The sequence below is a fragment of the Schistocerca serialis genome, chromosome 1 (genome assembly GCF_023864345.2).
Source record: "Schistocerca serialis cubense isolate TAMUIC-IGC-003099 chromosome 1, iqSchSeri2.2, whole genome shotgun sequence".
NCBI classification, from domain to species: domain Eukaryota; kingdom Metazoa; phylum Arthropoda; class Insecta; order Orthoptera; family Acrididae; genus Schistocerca; species Schistocerca serialis.
The window spans coordinates 12,196,631-12,214,313 of record NC_064638.1 but is presented as its reverse complement, the minus strand read 5'-3'; the positions used below and the strand labels follow the sequence as shown (position 1 = coordinate 12,214,313).

General features: G+C 39.2%; 1 protein-coding gene across 1 annotated transcript in view; it reads left to right on the top strand.

Annotated features, from left to right (window-relative positions):
* Positions 1–17,683, top strand: part of LOC126460036 (molybdenum cofactor biosynthesis protein 1-like) — an 81,287-nt gene that overhangs the window by 21,056 nt on the left and 42,548 nt on the right. Inside the window, exons 2-3 of the mRNA XM_050095897.1 lie at positions 1,557–1,777; positions 5,933–6,188. Of these exons, the coding sequence (XP_049951854.1) occupies positions 1,557–1,777; positions 5,933–6,188 (477 nt within the window). The remainder of the gene's footprint in view (positions 1–1,556; positions 1,778–5,932; positions 6,189–17,683) is intronic.

Sequence of the window (17,683 nt, the reverse complement as noted above, 5' to 3'; positions counted from 1 at the left end):
TGAAACATTGTCTAAATGCCTCTCTCTCTCTCTCTCCCTCTCTCTCTCTCTCTCTCTCTCTCTCATTTGTTATAACTTACCACTGTTATTTTGTATTTGTATTGTAGTCATTACATTAAAATTGGCTATATTGATTCTGCAATTTATACTATTATGTTATTGCTAAGAATTGATTTAAAGAATAAACGTATATATTTATTTGTAAGATATTGTAAATTTATACCACTGGAACTCTTTCAAAATATTTGTTTGCGTAATACTGCCAATAAATACAATGACTTTCTTTCATCTGTTTATAATTGTAACAGATGTTGGACACTTTGACTCCAAGTATGTTATACAGAAACGCAGTGATTTTTTACAAAAGGCAAAACTATGTGTCCGAAGAATTGTGGAGAGGAGGGTACATGATGTATTTTAAGTAGGTTATAAAGAGTAACTGTAACAACAAAAACAATGAATTATTGATAAAATTATTTAACTGAATAGATAAAAAATCTACTCACCAAGCGGCAGCAGAACATACACATAAAAGACAGTGGCTCTTCCAGACAGAAGCGTTGAAGGGGAAGGAAGAAGGGTAAAGGAAAAGGCCTGGAGAGTTCCAGGAAAAGGTGTAGATTTTGGGAAAGTCACACAGAACTGTGGATCAGGCGAAAAATAGAAACGACACATGTCATATACCGGCTATTATGTAAACACTGTTCAGCTTTCTACATCTGCATGACTACCACCAAATTATCAGTTAGGATAAATGGGAATAGGCAAAGTGTATATACCTGGAACTCGCAATATCCTGTTGCAGATCATGCTCTACAACATGGCATACACAACCTCGGCACTTGTTTCACCACACATGCCACCTGGATTCTTCCGCCAGACACCAGTTTCTCAGAACTCTGCAGGTGGGAACTAGCACTACAACGTGTCCTTGGTTCTCACCACCCACCTCGCCTTAATTTACGTTAATTTCTCCTTTCTCAGCTTTTCTTTACTGTAATTACTCTTTGCTTCACACTGTTTTAGCTTTCTACATCTTTCATTGTCTTTCCCGTCTGTTTTCACTGCCCCCTCCCACAGTTGTTGCATACAATACACTTAGCTTCTCACTCTTATTAACTCATGTACAGTTTTAGTAGTAATCTCTGTCTTGCATATTACCCTGTCTTCCACCTTTAAGCTCTCAGGTTTCCGAATCTTGCCCGATGCAGTCCCCAACAATTAGTCTTTCCTTCTCATCCTGTAAGGTAAGTCACCCATGACCCATGGTTCTGGGTAACTTTCCCAAAATCTACCCCTTTTCTTAGACCTCTCCAGTCCTTTTCCTACACCCTTCTTGCTTCCCCTGCAACCCTTCAGCCTGAAGAAGGAGTCACTGGCTCCAAACGCTTGCCTATCACAACAGTCTTTTATGTGTGTGTTCTGCCACTGCTTGGTGAGTAGATTTTTTATCTATCGAATTAAATAATTTATAAAGGGTATCTGTGCATGATGTTTTTATTGGTATACAACTTGTTATAAACAAAACTTATTTTTACCATTTAATATGTTTCCAGATATTTACCAGTGGTAAAGATGAAATTGGGTTGATTGTACTTGGTTCTGACAAGACACAGAATCCACTTGGTTACCCAAATGTGAGTGTGGAATTTCCTCTTGCACTGCCTACATGGCAGATGATATCCTTTGTGGAGAAATTTTTACATGAAGGTGAATTAAAAACAGATTGGACAGATGGTGTTGTTTTTGGCATGCAAGTCTTGAAAGATGAGCTAGAGTAAGTATTTAAAGCTGTTTGTTTCATGACATTCCTGGAACATGTTCCAGAATGTGTGTTACACAAATCACAGTGACATAGTTGTGACTTTATAAACTTGAATCAACATGTTTTTGTAATGAAAAAGAAACAGAAGGCACAATACCTGCAGAAATAGGAAATTTTTTTGTGTGATTTTACTGTATGAATGTTTTTTACAGTTTTTCAGCTCAATAATTAAGGAGGTATTGATACAAGGCTTTGCCAAAAACCCATCTGTCACCTACAATTCCAGCTCTGTCACTGGCATTCCCTACCCCACAATATGACTGGGCCACCATGAAAGCAGCCACATCATTGTCAAATTCACTGGAACTACTGCACAGCAATTTGCTTGAGTATGGCTGCTGTTCTGGTCTTCAGTTTGGTTTAAGCACTGCGTCAATACCTTCTCTTTATAGCACTCGGAGGTCGCCATCTGCGACTGTTTTTACAAGTGGCAAGAGAACTTTTCCTCTAGTTGCTTGTTTTTCACTGAAAGATGCAAATATTTTAGAATGTAGTGCCCTATGTATATCTGTTAGAATAGCCACAAGGTCTGAAAGTTATTTTCAAATGATTGAGCTCTTCTACAGAGTATTGAAATTCACAGATTCTTCCAACCTGGTCCACCAATGTCTTACATACTCCTCTTCCTCCATGGATTGTTTCCAGCATTTGGAGATGAAACATTAGGCAGCAAAACATGCTTTATAACCAAAATCTAATGAACATATAATTAAATTAACCAAAGATGTAATGTTGCACTCTCAGGTAAGACTGATCTTGAATGCAAAGCCAAAGTGGAAATTAAATGTACGCTGCAACATTCATCTCACTTTTTGTTATTGAAATTATTCACAGTGCCATAGGGAGAACTGAGTTTATGTGTTTTATAGAGTCAGATACAAGCTGTGGCACAGGGTGCTGTCCGTTATTCTCCTGACTATGATGTCCAGGAATGGTAGTCTTCCTTCTTCTTTGGTCTCCATTGTGAATTTGATTTTGTGGCGTGTGGAGTTCAGATGTACAAAGAAGTCAAGAAGTTTGTCTCTTCCAAGAGGCCAGATGACAAGTGTGTTATCCACATAACAGAAGAAGAAGAAAAAGAAGAAGAAGATGGATTTCCATTTGGATAACATCAGGGCCTCTTCCTCGAAGTGCACCGTAAACATATTCACAATCTCTGGTCAGATTGGGCTGCCTATTCCGACTCCATCTGTTTGTGGGAGGTGGGTGTGCCATGAGTCAGTGAAGTGGGAAAGTTGACCAAGTAATATGCGTGACGTGTCATACCTCGACCGATATTGAGAACAGAATAAAAAATTCAGAGGCATTACTTTTCAGCACTCCCATGCATATTCTGTATGCAAGAAAAGCTTATGGAGCAGGTTTCTCATTCAGAAATTCTATTTCAGTGTTAAGCATAATGGAACAAGGAGAAATGTTTATCAGCATTCCAGATTTGGCAGTGGCAGGCTCATGGTCTGCTGAGACTCTGGTTTATTGTTTCACTATATTGCTGCTTGCATTGCACAGAATCTCATTTTGTGCAAACATAGAATTGGTAGGTTCAGGTGGGCCATGCTAAATGCCTTGCAGGGCCTCAGTAGTGCCACCCAACTAGCACCTGAGAGGGCAGACAAGTGTCCGCTCATGCGTACGTGATCCTGCAGTGAAGTTGTGTACATTTAGTGAGGAAGTGGGCTTGTATACAGTGAGACAAGTATCCACACAGACAATGTGATGGCATCTGGAGCAGCACAGACTGTCAAGCCCTTAATGCAGCTCTAGAGAGAGGTGAACTGACAGCGGTGCAGCTGACAACAATGCCAGACACAGGAATGGCACTGTGTCATCGTATCAGATGAGTCTCGGTTCTGCAACATCGTCACAATTGATGTACTTGTGTGTGGAGGCTCTGATGCCAACAGACCTGGCCAGATTGTACCTGTCATTCACATGCGGGTCCAGCATGTGATGTGATGGTATGGGGTGCAACTGGATACATGTCACAACCTCTGGTTCACATAGCCAGTTATTTGGACAGCAGCCATTGCATTTGTGTTTTGTTAAGGCCTATCGCTGTGCCCTATTTTCAAGGGCTCCGTGATGTTATCTTTTAACAAGATAATGCAATACTACACATCACCTGAGCTGTACTGTGCTACCTCGATACAGAGAGTGTTCCACTGTTGCCGTATCCAGCATTTTCTTCAAATCTGTCACCTGTGGAGAAAGTCTGTTCACAGGATGCCAAGAGATGGGTGTGCCACCAGTCGCCAGCCACCAGTCGCCATCCACTACAGTTGATGAACTCTGACATATGACATACAGTTGAGTAGCATGAAATGATGTACCCATGGCTGTAATCCAACCTCGATTTGATATCCAGTGTGATGAGAGCTGTTCTGCTGTTCCACTTTCAATACTGAAATTCATATATTATTTTTATGCTGTCCTAACCAGACTGGACTGTGGTGTCATACAGCATAAAATATCTTACAACGTGTTGAATCAGTGATGAGAAGTGTAGAACAGCCAGCAGGGGAAAGATGTTGGCAATGAGACAGCTTTTATGTAGAACAGCAGTACAATGTTTCACAGTGCATAATGCTTCCGCAGACTGAGAACAAAATGTGTGGTTTGCTTTCATCCATTTTCACAAACATAGCCTTGAAAAATAATGTTGACATTACTGTGCATTTCACTCTGAGGCATATTGCACTCTGAGAATGTTCATCGAATTCAGTTACTTTGTATTATATTTCAGTAACAGTGACATAATAGCAAATTGGACTGTATGAGTTTTTATGGATTTTTTTTTTCCAGAGACACACTACCATTTCTTCAGATTTATTTAATTTGGGTATAGATCCTTTCCAGCATATATGCTGTACACAAAATGTTGAACATAAAATGTAGCTATCTGCTGATTTAACATCTTGCTGAGTATACCAGTACAATGTTTTGTTGTAACAAATAGTTCAATGTATTTTACACACTTATAAACTTATTTATACAGTTATAGTAATTTATACCATTACATTGATGTTGTACCTTAATGTTCTGGAAGACGATATTATAAGGAACTTCATACTTTTCCTGGATGATAGAGTTGTCTATAATGAATTATTACCGGAAAAAAATCTGCACAAATTTGAGTCAGATCATAACATTTCAAATTGGTCCAAAGATAGGCAACTGAGTTGAAGTTTTCAGAGATGTAAATTGGAGCACATCACAAAACAAATAAAAGACAGTATTGTATGACTACATTATCAAATAATCACAGTTTTAATTGGTCAACTAATACAAATATCTGGATGAAATGAAATGGTGACATAGACTCACTTGTAGGCAAAGCAGAATGCAGACTTTAATTCATTGGTAAGATACTGGAAAATGCAATCAGTCTATAGAGGACATTGCTTACAAAATACTTGTGTGGCCCATTCTAGAATATTGCTTAAGTATGACCCATAACAAGTAAGGCTAATGGCAGACATTGAATGTATACAAAATAGTGTAGCATGATTGATCATAGATTTATTTGATGCATGGGAGAGCATCAAGAAGCTACTAAAAATTGGAAATGCCAGACAAGTGAAGATAGACGCCAAATATATGACAAAACCCAACTTATAAAATTTCAGGAACCAGTATTAAGCGAGGTATTTAGGGATTATACAATAACCACATATGTATCACTCCTATAGGGACCATGAAGGCAAGATTAATTACAGCATGCACAGAACCATTTAAAGAATCATTCTTCCCACATTCTACATGAGCATTGAATGGGGAAAAACCATAATGTGTGGTACAACAATGTACTTTGTCGGACAAACCAACAGTGGTTTATACAGTGTGCATGGAGACATGGAATCAGGTGATAGTAGCTGGGTAATGGTTCATATTGATTCCCATTTCCCTGTTGCAGTAGGTGATCTTATGCCTCTAATTATTTTTTCATTGCTATCTTAACTTGCATTCTTCAATTCAGTTTATTAACACTTCATATCTCTTTGTATTAGGGCAAATGTACAGTTAACTTTTAAGAAATTTGTATTTTCAATTTATCAACTGGAGTTTTGTTTCATATGCAGCAGCAATGTAGCAAATTATTTGTTTCAGATTCTTTAGAATAATTTGCTGTTTCACAGGTGCCTTGAAGAAAATAAAAGATCTCAAAAGTGTCTTAATGACAACCAATGGCCTCATGTTGACAAGACAGCTGGTTGCCTTGCAGAGGGCAGGGCTTGACGGTCTGAACATCAGCTTAGACACCCTGCAGTCCCGACGCTACAACCAGATCACAAGGAGGAAAGGCTGGGAGCATGTAATGGCTGGCATAGATCTAGCCTTGCAACTTGAATACGAACCTGTGAAGGTATTACTAGTGCAGCTGTCATCACATGCAGACTTTCATAAGCAAAAGATATAAATCTGTTGTTAAGAATATCAATACAAGAATCACCATTTTAAAGCAGTACGGCCTCACCCTCGCCCCCATCCCCGCTCCCACCCTCACCCCTGTCTCCACACTGCAGCTGTAAGTGAAGGAAGGTATATTAAGACAGAAGAAGTAAATTTTAGCTGACGATGCCAACAGTTTCGTAGTTTATACTACATAAAAAAGTATGCCTTGCAAGTTTACCAATTATTGTCAACATGAGGCCATCGGTTGTCATTAAGACACTTTCTAGATCTTTTATTTTCTTCAAGGCACCTGTGAAACAGGAAATTATTCTAAAGGAACTGAAACAAATAATTTCTAATTGGTATCTTATATTTTCCTCCCAAGAGAGTCTTATAAAACTCAAGATCTTTACAGTTTCTCTTTTTTTCTTTTGTGTCTTTAGTTTAAAATATGTATTCCCTATTGTGGTGTTGTTTTGAAAAAATTACTCGATTGTTTGGAAAAATTATTCTTAATTCTATAGTCACACTTTTGTTGTGTCTAAGTACTACTGGTTTCAGTAGCAAGTACCAGCATCAGTTCATCTTATTATCAAAAATTTCTTTGCAAAATATAAGCTGACCACTGTGGCCAAGCGGTTCTAGGCACTTCAGCCCGGAACCGTGCTGCTGCTACGGTCGCAGGTTCGAATCCTGCCTCAGGCAGGGATGTCCTTAGGTTAGTTAGGTTTAAGTAGTTCTAAGTCTGGGGGACTGATGACCTCAGATGTTGAGTCCCATAGTGCTTAGAGCCATTTGAACCATTTTGCAAAATAAAAAGCTTCTGTACAACTGCAAACTAGACATACCATTTTCAGGGTGCAGTTCACATCTATTGAAAGCACAAAAGTGACCTTTACTCTTAGTAGATAAGACACCTACTGGGGTAAGTGACTTGATGACTGCACACAAGAAGTTGCCATTTATTCCATATGTAGCTACCATGCGGACTCATATTTTGTATTAGTTTGTCCTTACTCTTCCAAAAGGTTAAACCTTGTCTCTGCAGCCACAGCTTCCTCTCTTCAGCAGTTGTCTTCATCTCCATGTGTGAAGAAAATCCCATTCATTGATCATATTGTTTAAGCAGGATGTTCTCAGTCATCCCCTTGTTTTCTTACCTATGATCTTGCCTTCAGATAATCATCTCCAGTTAAGTGTCCAGTGTATTTTGCTTTGCCCTGGCCTATAACTTTCAGTGGTTCTTTCTCCTCTCCTATTTCCTTTAATTTTTCTGTCAATGCAGCTAGTTCTTGTACTTGTCTTCCAGAACAACATTTCAGCAGGTTTGAGGCAAGCTTCCTTTGGCTTTTGTAATGTACAGATTTAGCATCTGTGTGTCAGAACACTCCACACAAAGGTCTTTACAAATATTTTCTTAATGTGGAAGCTGATATGTTTATTCAGTTGCAGCTTCTTCTTATTTTGGAAGGAACTCTTCACCTGTGCTATTCTTTTCTTGAATGCCTTGAAATATTGATTGTTTTCTTGCAAAATGCTATTGAGATATTGAATTTCAGTTGCTTTCTTGAGTTGCTCATTGCCTGTTCTTGTGTCAGTCCTAACTCCACCTCCTTTCTTGTCTGTAGCCATAACTTTTGCCTTCTTTGTATTCATTTTTAGCTTTAGTTTTACCATTTCTTGATTTAAGGCCTGAAACATTTTATTTAGTTCCTACTCTGATTTACTATTGTGATGTCATCAATCTGCAGTGTATATGCATGCAATTAAGTTTCCATATCGACATCATGCTCCAAAAACCACCTAACTGTGTGTGGCAGGGGGTACGTCTCATGCCACCAACTGATCCCCTCTGCCTTGTTCCACTTGTGAACAGTGCTTGGGAAGAATGACTGTCAGTATGCTTCTGTATTATCTCTAACTTCTCAAATTTTCTTCACGTGATCATTTCGTGAATTGTATATGAGAGAAACTATTATGTTGTCAGACTCTTCTCGGAAACTACTCTCTCAAAATTTGGGTAGTAAATCTTTCCGTGATGCACAACTGCTCTCTTATGGCATCTACCACTGGAGTTGCTGAGCATCTCTGTAATGATCTCACAGTGACTAAATGATCGTGTGACAAAACACTCCGCACTTCGTTGGATCTTCTTTCTCTCTTCTGTCAGTCCTACTGGGTAAGGACACAGGGGTAATTTACATTCACTTAAGATTTTCTGTGAATCTTAGTCTGGCATCTGCTTTTCTATTGCAGTTTTATGTGGTCATTCCATTTTAAGGTTGCTCTGGATAGTTACTTCTTGATATTTTACGGTAAATTCTGTTTCCAGCAATTTGTCATTAATAGTGAAGTTGTACAGTATTGGATTTCTTTTCCTGTGTGTGTGTGTGTGTGTGTGTGATATGTTACATTTATTTATGTGCAGGGTCAACTGCCAGAGCCTGCATCATTCACCAATCCTCTGCAGGTCATTGTGCAAATTGATACTGCCTTCTGTTGTTGCTACTTTCTGATGGACAAGTGGAGTACCTGTGAACAATATTCAGGAGCCTCTGACACTTTCTACTGGATCATTTATATACACTGTAAATGTAATGATTTCCTTGCAGTATTCCAGAAATTACCTTTTGATTCTTGTCATCTTTTCTTTGTTGTTGTTATTACTTCCTTGATGAACATATTAAGGAAGTAAGGTGATAGAAGGCACCCGTCTCTCACTGCCCTTCTGGTTTTCCTTCTTTCATATCCAGTTCAGTACTCTGACTTTAGTATATACTCAAAATTAATCATCTGTCCTTCCACTTTGGACATTACTTTAAGGAATGATGATATAATGGTAATCTGTTTATTAAACAATATTTTAACGATACACTATGCTTTCTGATCATATAGTGGCTTGATGATGGAATTTGATACTGAAATTAGTAATCATTAGACAAAATAAAAGTGAAGCTATAATAAAAGAAAGTAATATTTTGGATCATGTCAGTTGTTGTTCCAAGCAACAGCATGTCAGGAATAGGTTCAAATGGCTCTGAGCACTATGCGACTTAACTTCTGAGGTCATCAGTCACCTAGAACTTAGAACTAATTAAACCTAACTAACCTAAGGACATCACACACATCCATGCCCAAGGCAGGATTCGAACCTGCGAATGTAGCGGTCACTCAGTTCCAGACTGTTGCACCTAGAACTGCACGGCCACTCCGGCTGTCCAGGAATAGGTACTAAATTATTTGTCCGCTGATGACCTCACAGCTTAGAACACTAAAACGCAAATGTTAATTGTTTGTTATGTGCCCTGGTAGAGTTTACAACTGTTTACAGTTCACGATTGGTTGTTGGAGATTGGGCGTTACTCACATAGTGTATTTAGTGCACAGTGCAGAAAAAGGCAGTGTCCAGAAAAGTAAATAAGTGTAAAGGCAAAAGTTTCATGACAGGATGTTGTGTCACCATACTTGGAAGACAATTATAGCCAAAGACAGAAATTTAAAAGAAACTGGCTCATTTGAGCTGCGGAGACCTAGTCGAGGATTCTCAGTAGATAATTGTTAGCACAGTAGAATTTATAAAGAGACAATGTCAGTTCGTGTGAGGGAAGGTTGATTGGTAATTACTTATCAGCTTTCTCATAAAACTCACAATTTGAAGAATACACATCAAGGAAAAGGTAGAAGTTCATCAGTGTCAAATCTAGACAATAATATCGATCATCCAACAGTTTTGCAAAATCCCCAGTTGTACTTACTTTACTTACTTACTAACTTACCCAGATTTGCTGTGTACCATACAAGGAACTGGTTTCCACTAGTTCACTCGATCAGCTGCCAAGTTCTCACCTTCCTCCAAGTTTGTGTCCATGCATTGAAGATTCATTGCAAAAGTTCCAGGTGTTAAAAGGTCTTCCTGTACATCTGTATGTGTCCATTGATTTCCACAACAGTGTTGATTTTGGGATTCTTCCACCTTACATGCGTAGAACATAACCTGCAATCTTCAGTCTTCTTTCAACAATAATTTTGTGCAGGCTGTGTAGACCTCGTATTCTCAGCACTTCTTCATTTGTAACTTGGTTGGGTTAACATCTTCAGAATTCATCTCTAGCATTGTTGGTGAAAAATATGGAGACTGTGTGCTGATTTTACTGACATTTTCCAAGTCTCACACATATAAATGATAAAGGAGTACAGTCAAAGCTTTGTTGACATATTACAGACCTAATTACCATATGGACTGATTTTCCAGTTCTGCTGGTGATTTCTGCATCTGTGACCTCATTATTACATATAAAGCTACCGAGATATGGCAATCTGTCAACATCTTGTAGTATCTTCTATTGCACTGTAATCGGGGAAGAGACGAGTAATTTCCACTTACTTTGCACATTCTGTTTGCCTTATCTCTATTAATTTTCAGCCGTACACAATAGGGCATTTAATGATAAAGCAGATAAAAATTAACTTGATGCCTTCCAAGGAGACGGTCTCTACTAAGTCTCTACTCCTTCATGTCTGACTATGTAAGTGTAGACCAGAGATGGTTTAAATTCAGAGAAATAGTATCGACATCAATTAAGAGATATATACCAAATAAATTGAAAGGATACCAAATAAATTAAAAGGGTGGTGCACAAAATATGTCAAAACTCAGCTGCAGGAGCAATGAAAAAAAGCATGTCAAAATTTAAAAGAATGCAACATCTCCAAGATTAGCGATGTTTTACTGAAGCTCGAAACTTAGGGTGGGTTTCAGTGCAAGATGTGATTAATAGTTCCCATAGTGAAACTTCATTTTGAAATCTGGAAGAAAATCCAAAGAGGTTCTGGTTGCATGTGTAGTACACCAATGGCAAGACACAACCAATGCCTTCACTGCGCAATAGCTGTGGTAATGTTACTGATGACAGTGCTACTAAAGCAGGGTTACTAAACATGGATTTCTGAAATTTCTTCACCAAAGACAACAAAGTAAATATTGCAGTATTCAAATCAAGAACAACTGCAACTGTGAGTAACTTAGTAGTAGCTCTCCTCGGTGTAATGAAGCAGTTACGTTTCTTTCAGAGAATGCTGATACAATAGCTCCATTAGAAATCATATATAGCCGCTCATTTGATAAAGATCCATACCTAGAGCCTGAAAAGTTGCTCAGGTCACACCAATGCTCAAGAAAGAAAAGAGGAGTAATCTACTAAATAACAGACTCATATCACTAATGTTGATTTGCATTAGGATTTTGGAACATATATTGTGTTTGAATATTATGAATTATCTGAAAGGTAAAGATTCATTGATAAATAGCCAAGATAGTATGAGAAATATCGACCTTTTAAAACACAGCTAGCTCTTTAGTCACACAAAGTAATAAGTGCTGTCGACTGGGGATCTCAAATTGATTCCATATTTGTAGATTTCCAGAAGACTTTTTGAAACAGTTCCTCACAAGCATTTTCTAATCATATTGTGTGCCTATGGCGTATTGTCTCAGTTGTGCAACTGGATGTGTGGTTTCCTGTCAGAAAGGTCACAGTTCATAGTAATTGATGGAAAATCGTCAAGTAAAACAGAAGTGATATCTGACATTCCTCAAGGAAGTGTTATAGACCACCTGCTGTTGCCGATCTACATTAACAATTTAAGATAGAATCTGAGCAGTCCTCTTAGATGATGCTATCATTTACAGTCTTGCAAATCATTTACTGTCTTGTAAAGTGATCAGATGATCAAAATGAACTGCAAAATGATTTAGGCTACCTATCCATATGATGCAAAAAGTGGTAACTGACCTTAAATAATAAAAATTGTTATGTCATCCGCATGAGTAGTAAATGGCATCTACTAAATTTTGGTTACATGATAATTCACGGAGATCTAAAGGCTGTGAAGTCTACTGAATACTTAGGAATTACATTTACAAATAACTTAAATTGGAATGCTCACATAGATAATGTGGTTTGAAAGCAAACAAAAGACTGTGATTTAATAGTAAAACATTTAGAAGATTAGGATTACTAAAGAGACTATCTACAACTATACTTGTCTGTCCTCTTTTGGAGTATTCTGCATGGTGTGGGATCATTACCAGATAGGACTGACAGAGGACATCATTTAAAAGTTCAAAGAAGGGCAGCTCATTTTGTATTATTGGCAAACAGGAAAGTGCATGCCACAGATATCGCATGTGAATTGGGGTGGCAGTCATCAAAGCGAAAGCATTTTGCTGGAGCAGGTTCTTAAAATTTCAATCATCAACTTTCTCCTCCGAATGTGAAAATATTTCGTTAGAGTCCTCTTACATAGGGAGAAATGATCATTGTAATAAAATAAGAGAAATGAGAGCTTGTACGGAAATATTGAAGTGTTTGTTTTTCCTCAAATGCTGTAGGGGAGTGGAATGGTAGATAAATAGGTTGAGGGTGGTTCTCTGAACCCTCTGCCAGCATTTAATTGTGAATTACAGACTAGTCATGCAGATATAGATAATGTAGATAGGCTTTCAATATTGTGCACTGATTCTCTAATTTTATACATTGCTCAAATACTTTCGTGGCGCTTTGGAGTGACCCCTTTAAAATAACACTTTACCAGTCTTCTTAATATGTATTTTGGTAACCAGGTTGATAAGAAGTTACAACAATACTCTCTTATTACTCCCCAGTTATGGGTTTTATTAATGAACAAAATCGCCGCAGTATTCCATAACAATTACGGGCTGAAGTTTCCTGCTGATGGAACCAATATGATTTTCTGTGTTTTTTGAGCATACAGGTTGTGTACGCTGTTTGGAGTCTGGTGTATGCTGAATCAAGTGTTTTTATTGTTGTGATCTTCCATCTGAAGATTGGTTTCATAGAGTAGCCCATGCTAGCCCATCCTGTGTGACCCTCTTCACCTCTGCATAACTACTGCAGCGTACAATAACTTGAACTTGCTTACTGCAGTCAGTTTTTGGTCTCCTACAGTTGTTACCCCCATTATATTCATAGATGACCACATATTGTGGAAATTGCATATTATAATGTAGGATGCAATAATAACGTACGGAAAGTTTCTGTTGAAAATTATGAATTATTTAGGAATAAAGGAGATGGCTCACCAAAAGGCAGAAGCACTGTCTCATCGATAGGCACATGAACAAAAGGTATGTAGAATGAGATTTTCACTGTGCAGTGGAGTGTGCACTGATATGAAAATTTCCTGGCAGATTAAAACTGTGTGCCGGACCAAGAGTCGAACTTGGGACCTTTGCCTTTCGTGGGCAAGTGCTCTACCATCTGAGCTATCCATGCACGACTCACGACCCGACCTCACAGCTTTACTTCCACCAGTACCTCGTCTTCTACCTTCCAAACTAAAAGGTACGTTGCTTGGCGAGCTTCCAGAATGCACTTTCTTTTTCTAGCTGTAGGGAAAACATGCGCGCGCGCGCGCGCGCACACACACACACACACACACACACACACACACAAACACACACACACACACACACACACACGCACGCACGCACGCACACTCACACACACACACTCACATGCGCATGCATGTCTCCTTATGTTGTGGTCGCTCAACTGCCAGCTCTTTACTGGCCCACGTTGAGTGTTCTGGAGTGAGGTGGGGCTATAGAGTGGGGTAGGATGGGGTGGGTTGAGGCAATGTGAGGGATGGAGAAAGATGGGAGGGGTTTGGAGGGAAGCATTTAGTGGCTCGTGGAGCCATCTGTGGGCTAGCTAGGGGTGCAGGTAGAGGAGTCAGGCGACTGACAGCTGGGCACTCATAGACTAGGGTGTGACATGAGATAACAGCACACAACTAGCTGATTGGGAGGGGGGAGAGGGGGGGGGGGGAGGGGCGTGTGTGTGTGTGGGGGGGGGGGGGGGCTGGGAGTTAACTTGGATTTAGACCAGGAAGCAAAGGATGTGCTGTAAGTATGGCTACGAAAGTTGAGTATTCTTAAATAAGATCAGCTGGTGCCAATGTATTGGAAAGTAACTGGCACACAAAGTGCAATTGTGGCTCCTTTTTCTTTATGAATTTTAAATAGTCTGCAGAGCAAATTGAATTAGGAGGATCAGGCATTTGTGTGGGTCTATGAAAGTAAATTGTAGAGCCAGATAAAAGGCGCGCAAGACAGGAGGGGTACTACTGCTCATCACTGCTGTATCGTGCAACTAGTACATGTCAGTGTGAGTGCACCGAGAGTGGTGTTGCCGTACATGTGTCTTTAAATTGGTCACTGACTGATCATTGCAGGCTGGCTGCTGGAGGCCGTCTCTGGGAGCCAAGCGTGCCGTGCGGTCCCTGCCGTGCCATCTGCTGGCGACTTGCACATATATAAGTGTGGAACAGTGCTGACTGACTCTCTGTGTGATTCTAGTTTGTAATGTGCACGTCAATGTTCTGTGTCTTGTTGAGTCCTTAGAGGCATATTGTTCGGAGGTTATTATTAAAGCCATATTTGTGCGACTTGGATCACACTTCAGTATTACTTGGTTAGTACATCATCACAAACATATGGACCGGGAATGTACATGCTTTGACAGTTTGCTACGTCTCTCTCTTCTAGGACTGACATGGTAGCTGCCTTGCATTTCTTAATGACTCTGACCTTGTCAACCACAAACCGAATCGTAGTACAGTCATGATTTCCCTGAAGAGATTACATGACAGCAGAGACTTGTAAAATTGTGTTACCCATTTCTCTAGCCAGTGAAGATTCATTCTATACCTTCAGATACAGTGTCATGTAGGAGTAGAACAGCAAGAAATACGTAGCTCCTCTAACAGTAATAACAGTTTATCACCTCCCAACACTACATGTGCCAATGTTTCAGTGCATTTTTGAATATGTTTGTTAACAGATTCATCAACACAACAAAAATTTACGATCTCAGTAGCATCTTATTACTTAACTCATACTTTACTATTCATCAGAATCTTCATCGCTGCTCTTTGATTCGTAAGAGCGCCCTGCTGTACTTTGTTTTATTTCATAGTCAGAATTAGTTGAAATACCACCTACCGTATTTACTCAAATCTAAGCCGCACTCAAACCTGAAAAATGAGACTCGAAATAAGGGAAGGAAAAAAAAAAAAATTCCCAAATCTAAGCCACACCTGAAATTTGAGACTCGAAGTTAAAGGGGAGAGAAAAGTTTTAGGCTGCACCTCCAAATCGAAACAAAGTCAGTCCATTGTAATATGAGACACAATTTAGGTCGAATGAATGACGATACAGCTACAGTAGTTTGGTTCGAGTCGTAAGCTTAGCACTTAAGCTTTACCAGGTAGCCTTTGCTATGCGTCAGGCGCTCCGTCCGTATTTATACTGGTACCCTTCCTTTTTCACGTGCTTCGTCTGGTTTGAATCGATTGCTTATTTTGCTTTGATCTCATAAGTGCCGTTTTCCTTGTTATAGGCGTTTATGTCACTCTAAGCTGAAAATGCATTACTGTACTGTGTCATGCATTGTTTGTCGCATTCTGATAGTGCGTGTTTGCGGCCTGTCGTCGCTCGCGGCATGGCTTGCTTTTGTGCACGCTACCGCTGCGTACAATTAAAAAAAAAAAAAAAAAAAAAGAGAGAGAAATCATCTCATTAGCGAAACAATGGCAAGAGACTACTATTTGTTGTTACTTACACTGCTGCTTTCTTTGATAATGATCAACAAGAACCAAATAATAGACTGCGTATGATAGAACATGTTCTGAACGAGAGTTAGGCGAAAATTTTTCTCCATTTGAAAATCTTTGCGGCCGCTTCTTTAGTACATCAAATTCTGCACAGAAATTAGAGTCATCTTAGATATAAAAATCTAGTCAGTTTAGTCAGTTGCCGTGCTTCATTTCTGACTGTATCACTATTAGGCATAAGAGTAATACGAATATAAACATGACACGATACGTATATTCTTCTGCATTTGCTGTTGTCTCACTCTAGTTTCGTAGTTTATTAGGCAGACAGGATTTAAATAAGATAGCAGCAAACACGAAAGAATACGTGGCAAAATGTTTATATTCGTATTACTCTTATGATGAAGAGAATACTGCATGTGATTCACATTTCATCAGGTTCCTATTAGCAACCATCTCTTCTCACAGGTAGGAAAAAATTCAGAACGTAGAGATGGCCATATTGACAAACTTCCCAAACAGCCTTGCCAGTCGGATTTTCGTAATACATTGAAGTTCTGCTACATTCGAAGATGAACAATACAGAATTTGTATTTACTTCGTTGGATAATGTATGAAAATTGTCTTCCACCTTTTTTTTGAATTTATTTATGGACGCAGAGGTTTTGGCGCCAGTATTTATCTTTGTGCCTACGAAGCATGCCTGTGTAGCGCTACATATATTCGATGGCAGAAGTTAGTTGTTTCAGCACCTACCGACATTTTTCAGAACTTCGCTTTGCTTTGCACTCGATTCTAAGCCGCAGGCGATTTTTTGGATTACAAAAACCGGAAAAAAAGTGCGGCTTAGATTTGAGTAAAAACGGTACATCCTTTCCTTTGGATTCAGCTTCTTAAGTATTATCTTTCAAGTCAATACCTGCTAATCTGTGAGACTGAAATGATGAGCCATACTACTCTATTTCACTGTACCTGTTTGTTTCATTTGTATAACATTTTATTCCATCATAGATGCTGCACTTACAGTTTCATATATGCATTGCAACAGCAGACACAATAAAAGTAGCAATCAGCAGTGCTTAATTTGTTGAATGGGTAAAAAATATGCCATTGTCCCAGTTCCACATATCCCGAAAATTTGATTCTGCCAAATTCTGTACTCTCTGAAATCGAATGTTTAATCCAAAGATGAAAGTGAACAAGTTTGATGCAGTATTGCTAATATTGTTTATTACTCAACTTGCTGAATGAAGTGCATACCGTGTCCTTTCTGAAAGGTTTGCAGAAGTAATGCACATACCAGTTTTCTAAAAACTTACATTGAGATTGTGCTCTCCTTCCTCTTGTACAAATTAGTAGAGCCCTTCGGATTACTCCACAATATGCCTCTTGGCAAGGTGGTAACGACAGTATTATGAAAAGGATAGATTGGCACTCACTGTATAGTGTAGATGTGTTGCTTGCAGGGGGGGGAAGACACCACCTATTAAACACGTACGCTTTTGGTGCAAACCCCCTCCCCCCTTTCCCACACACACACACACACACACACACACACACACACACACACACACATGCGCGCAAATGCAGATCACACATACATGACCACCGTCTCTGGCTGCTAGGGCCAGACTGGGAGCAACTGTGCATCATGGGAGAAACAACGGTCGTGGGTGTGTGTGTGTGGGTCTGTGTGTGTGTGTGTGTGTGTGCATGTGTGTGTGTGTGTGTGTGTTTTGTCCACTTTGGAAAAAGACTTTCTGATCGAAAGCTTACATGTTTAGTAGTCTTTTTGTTGTGCTTGTCTGTGACCTAACATCTCCTGTATAC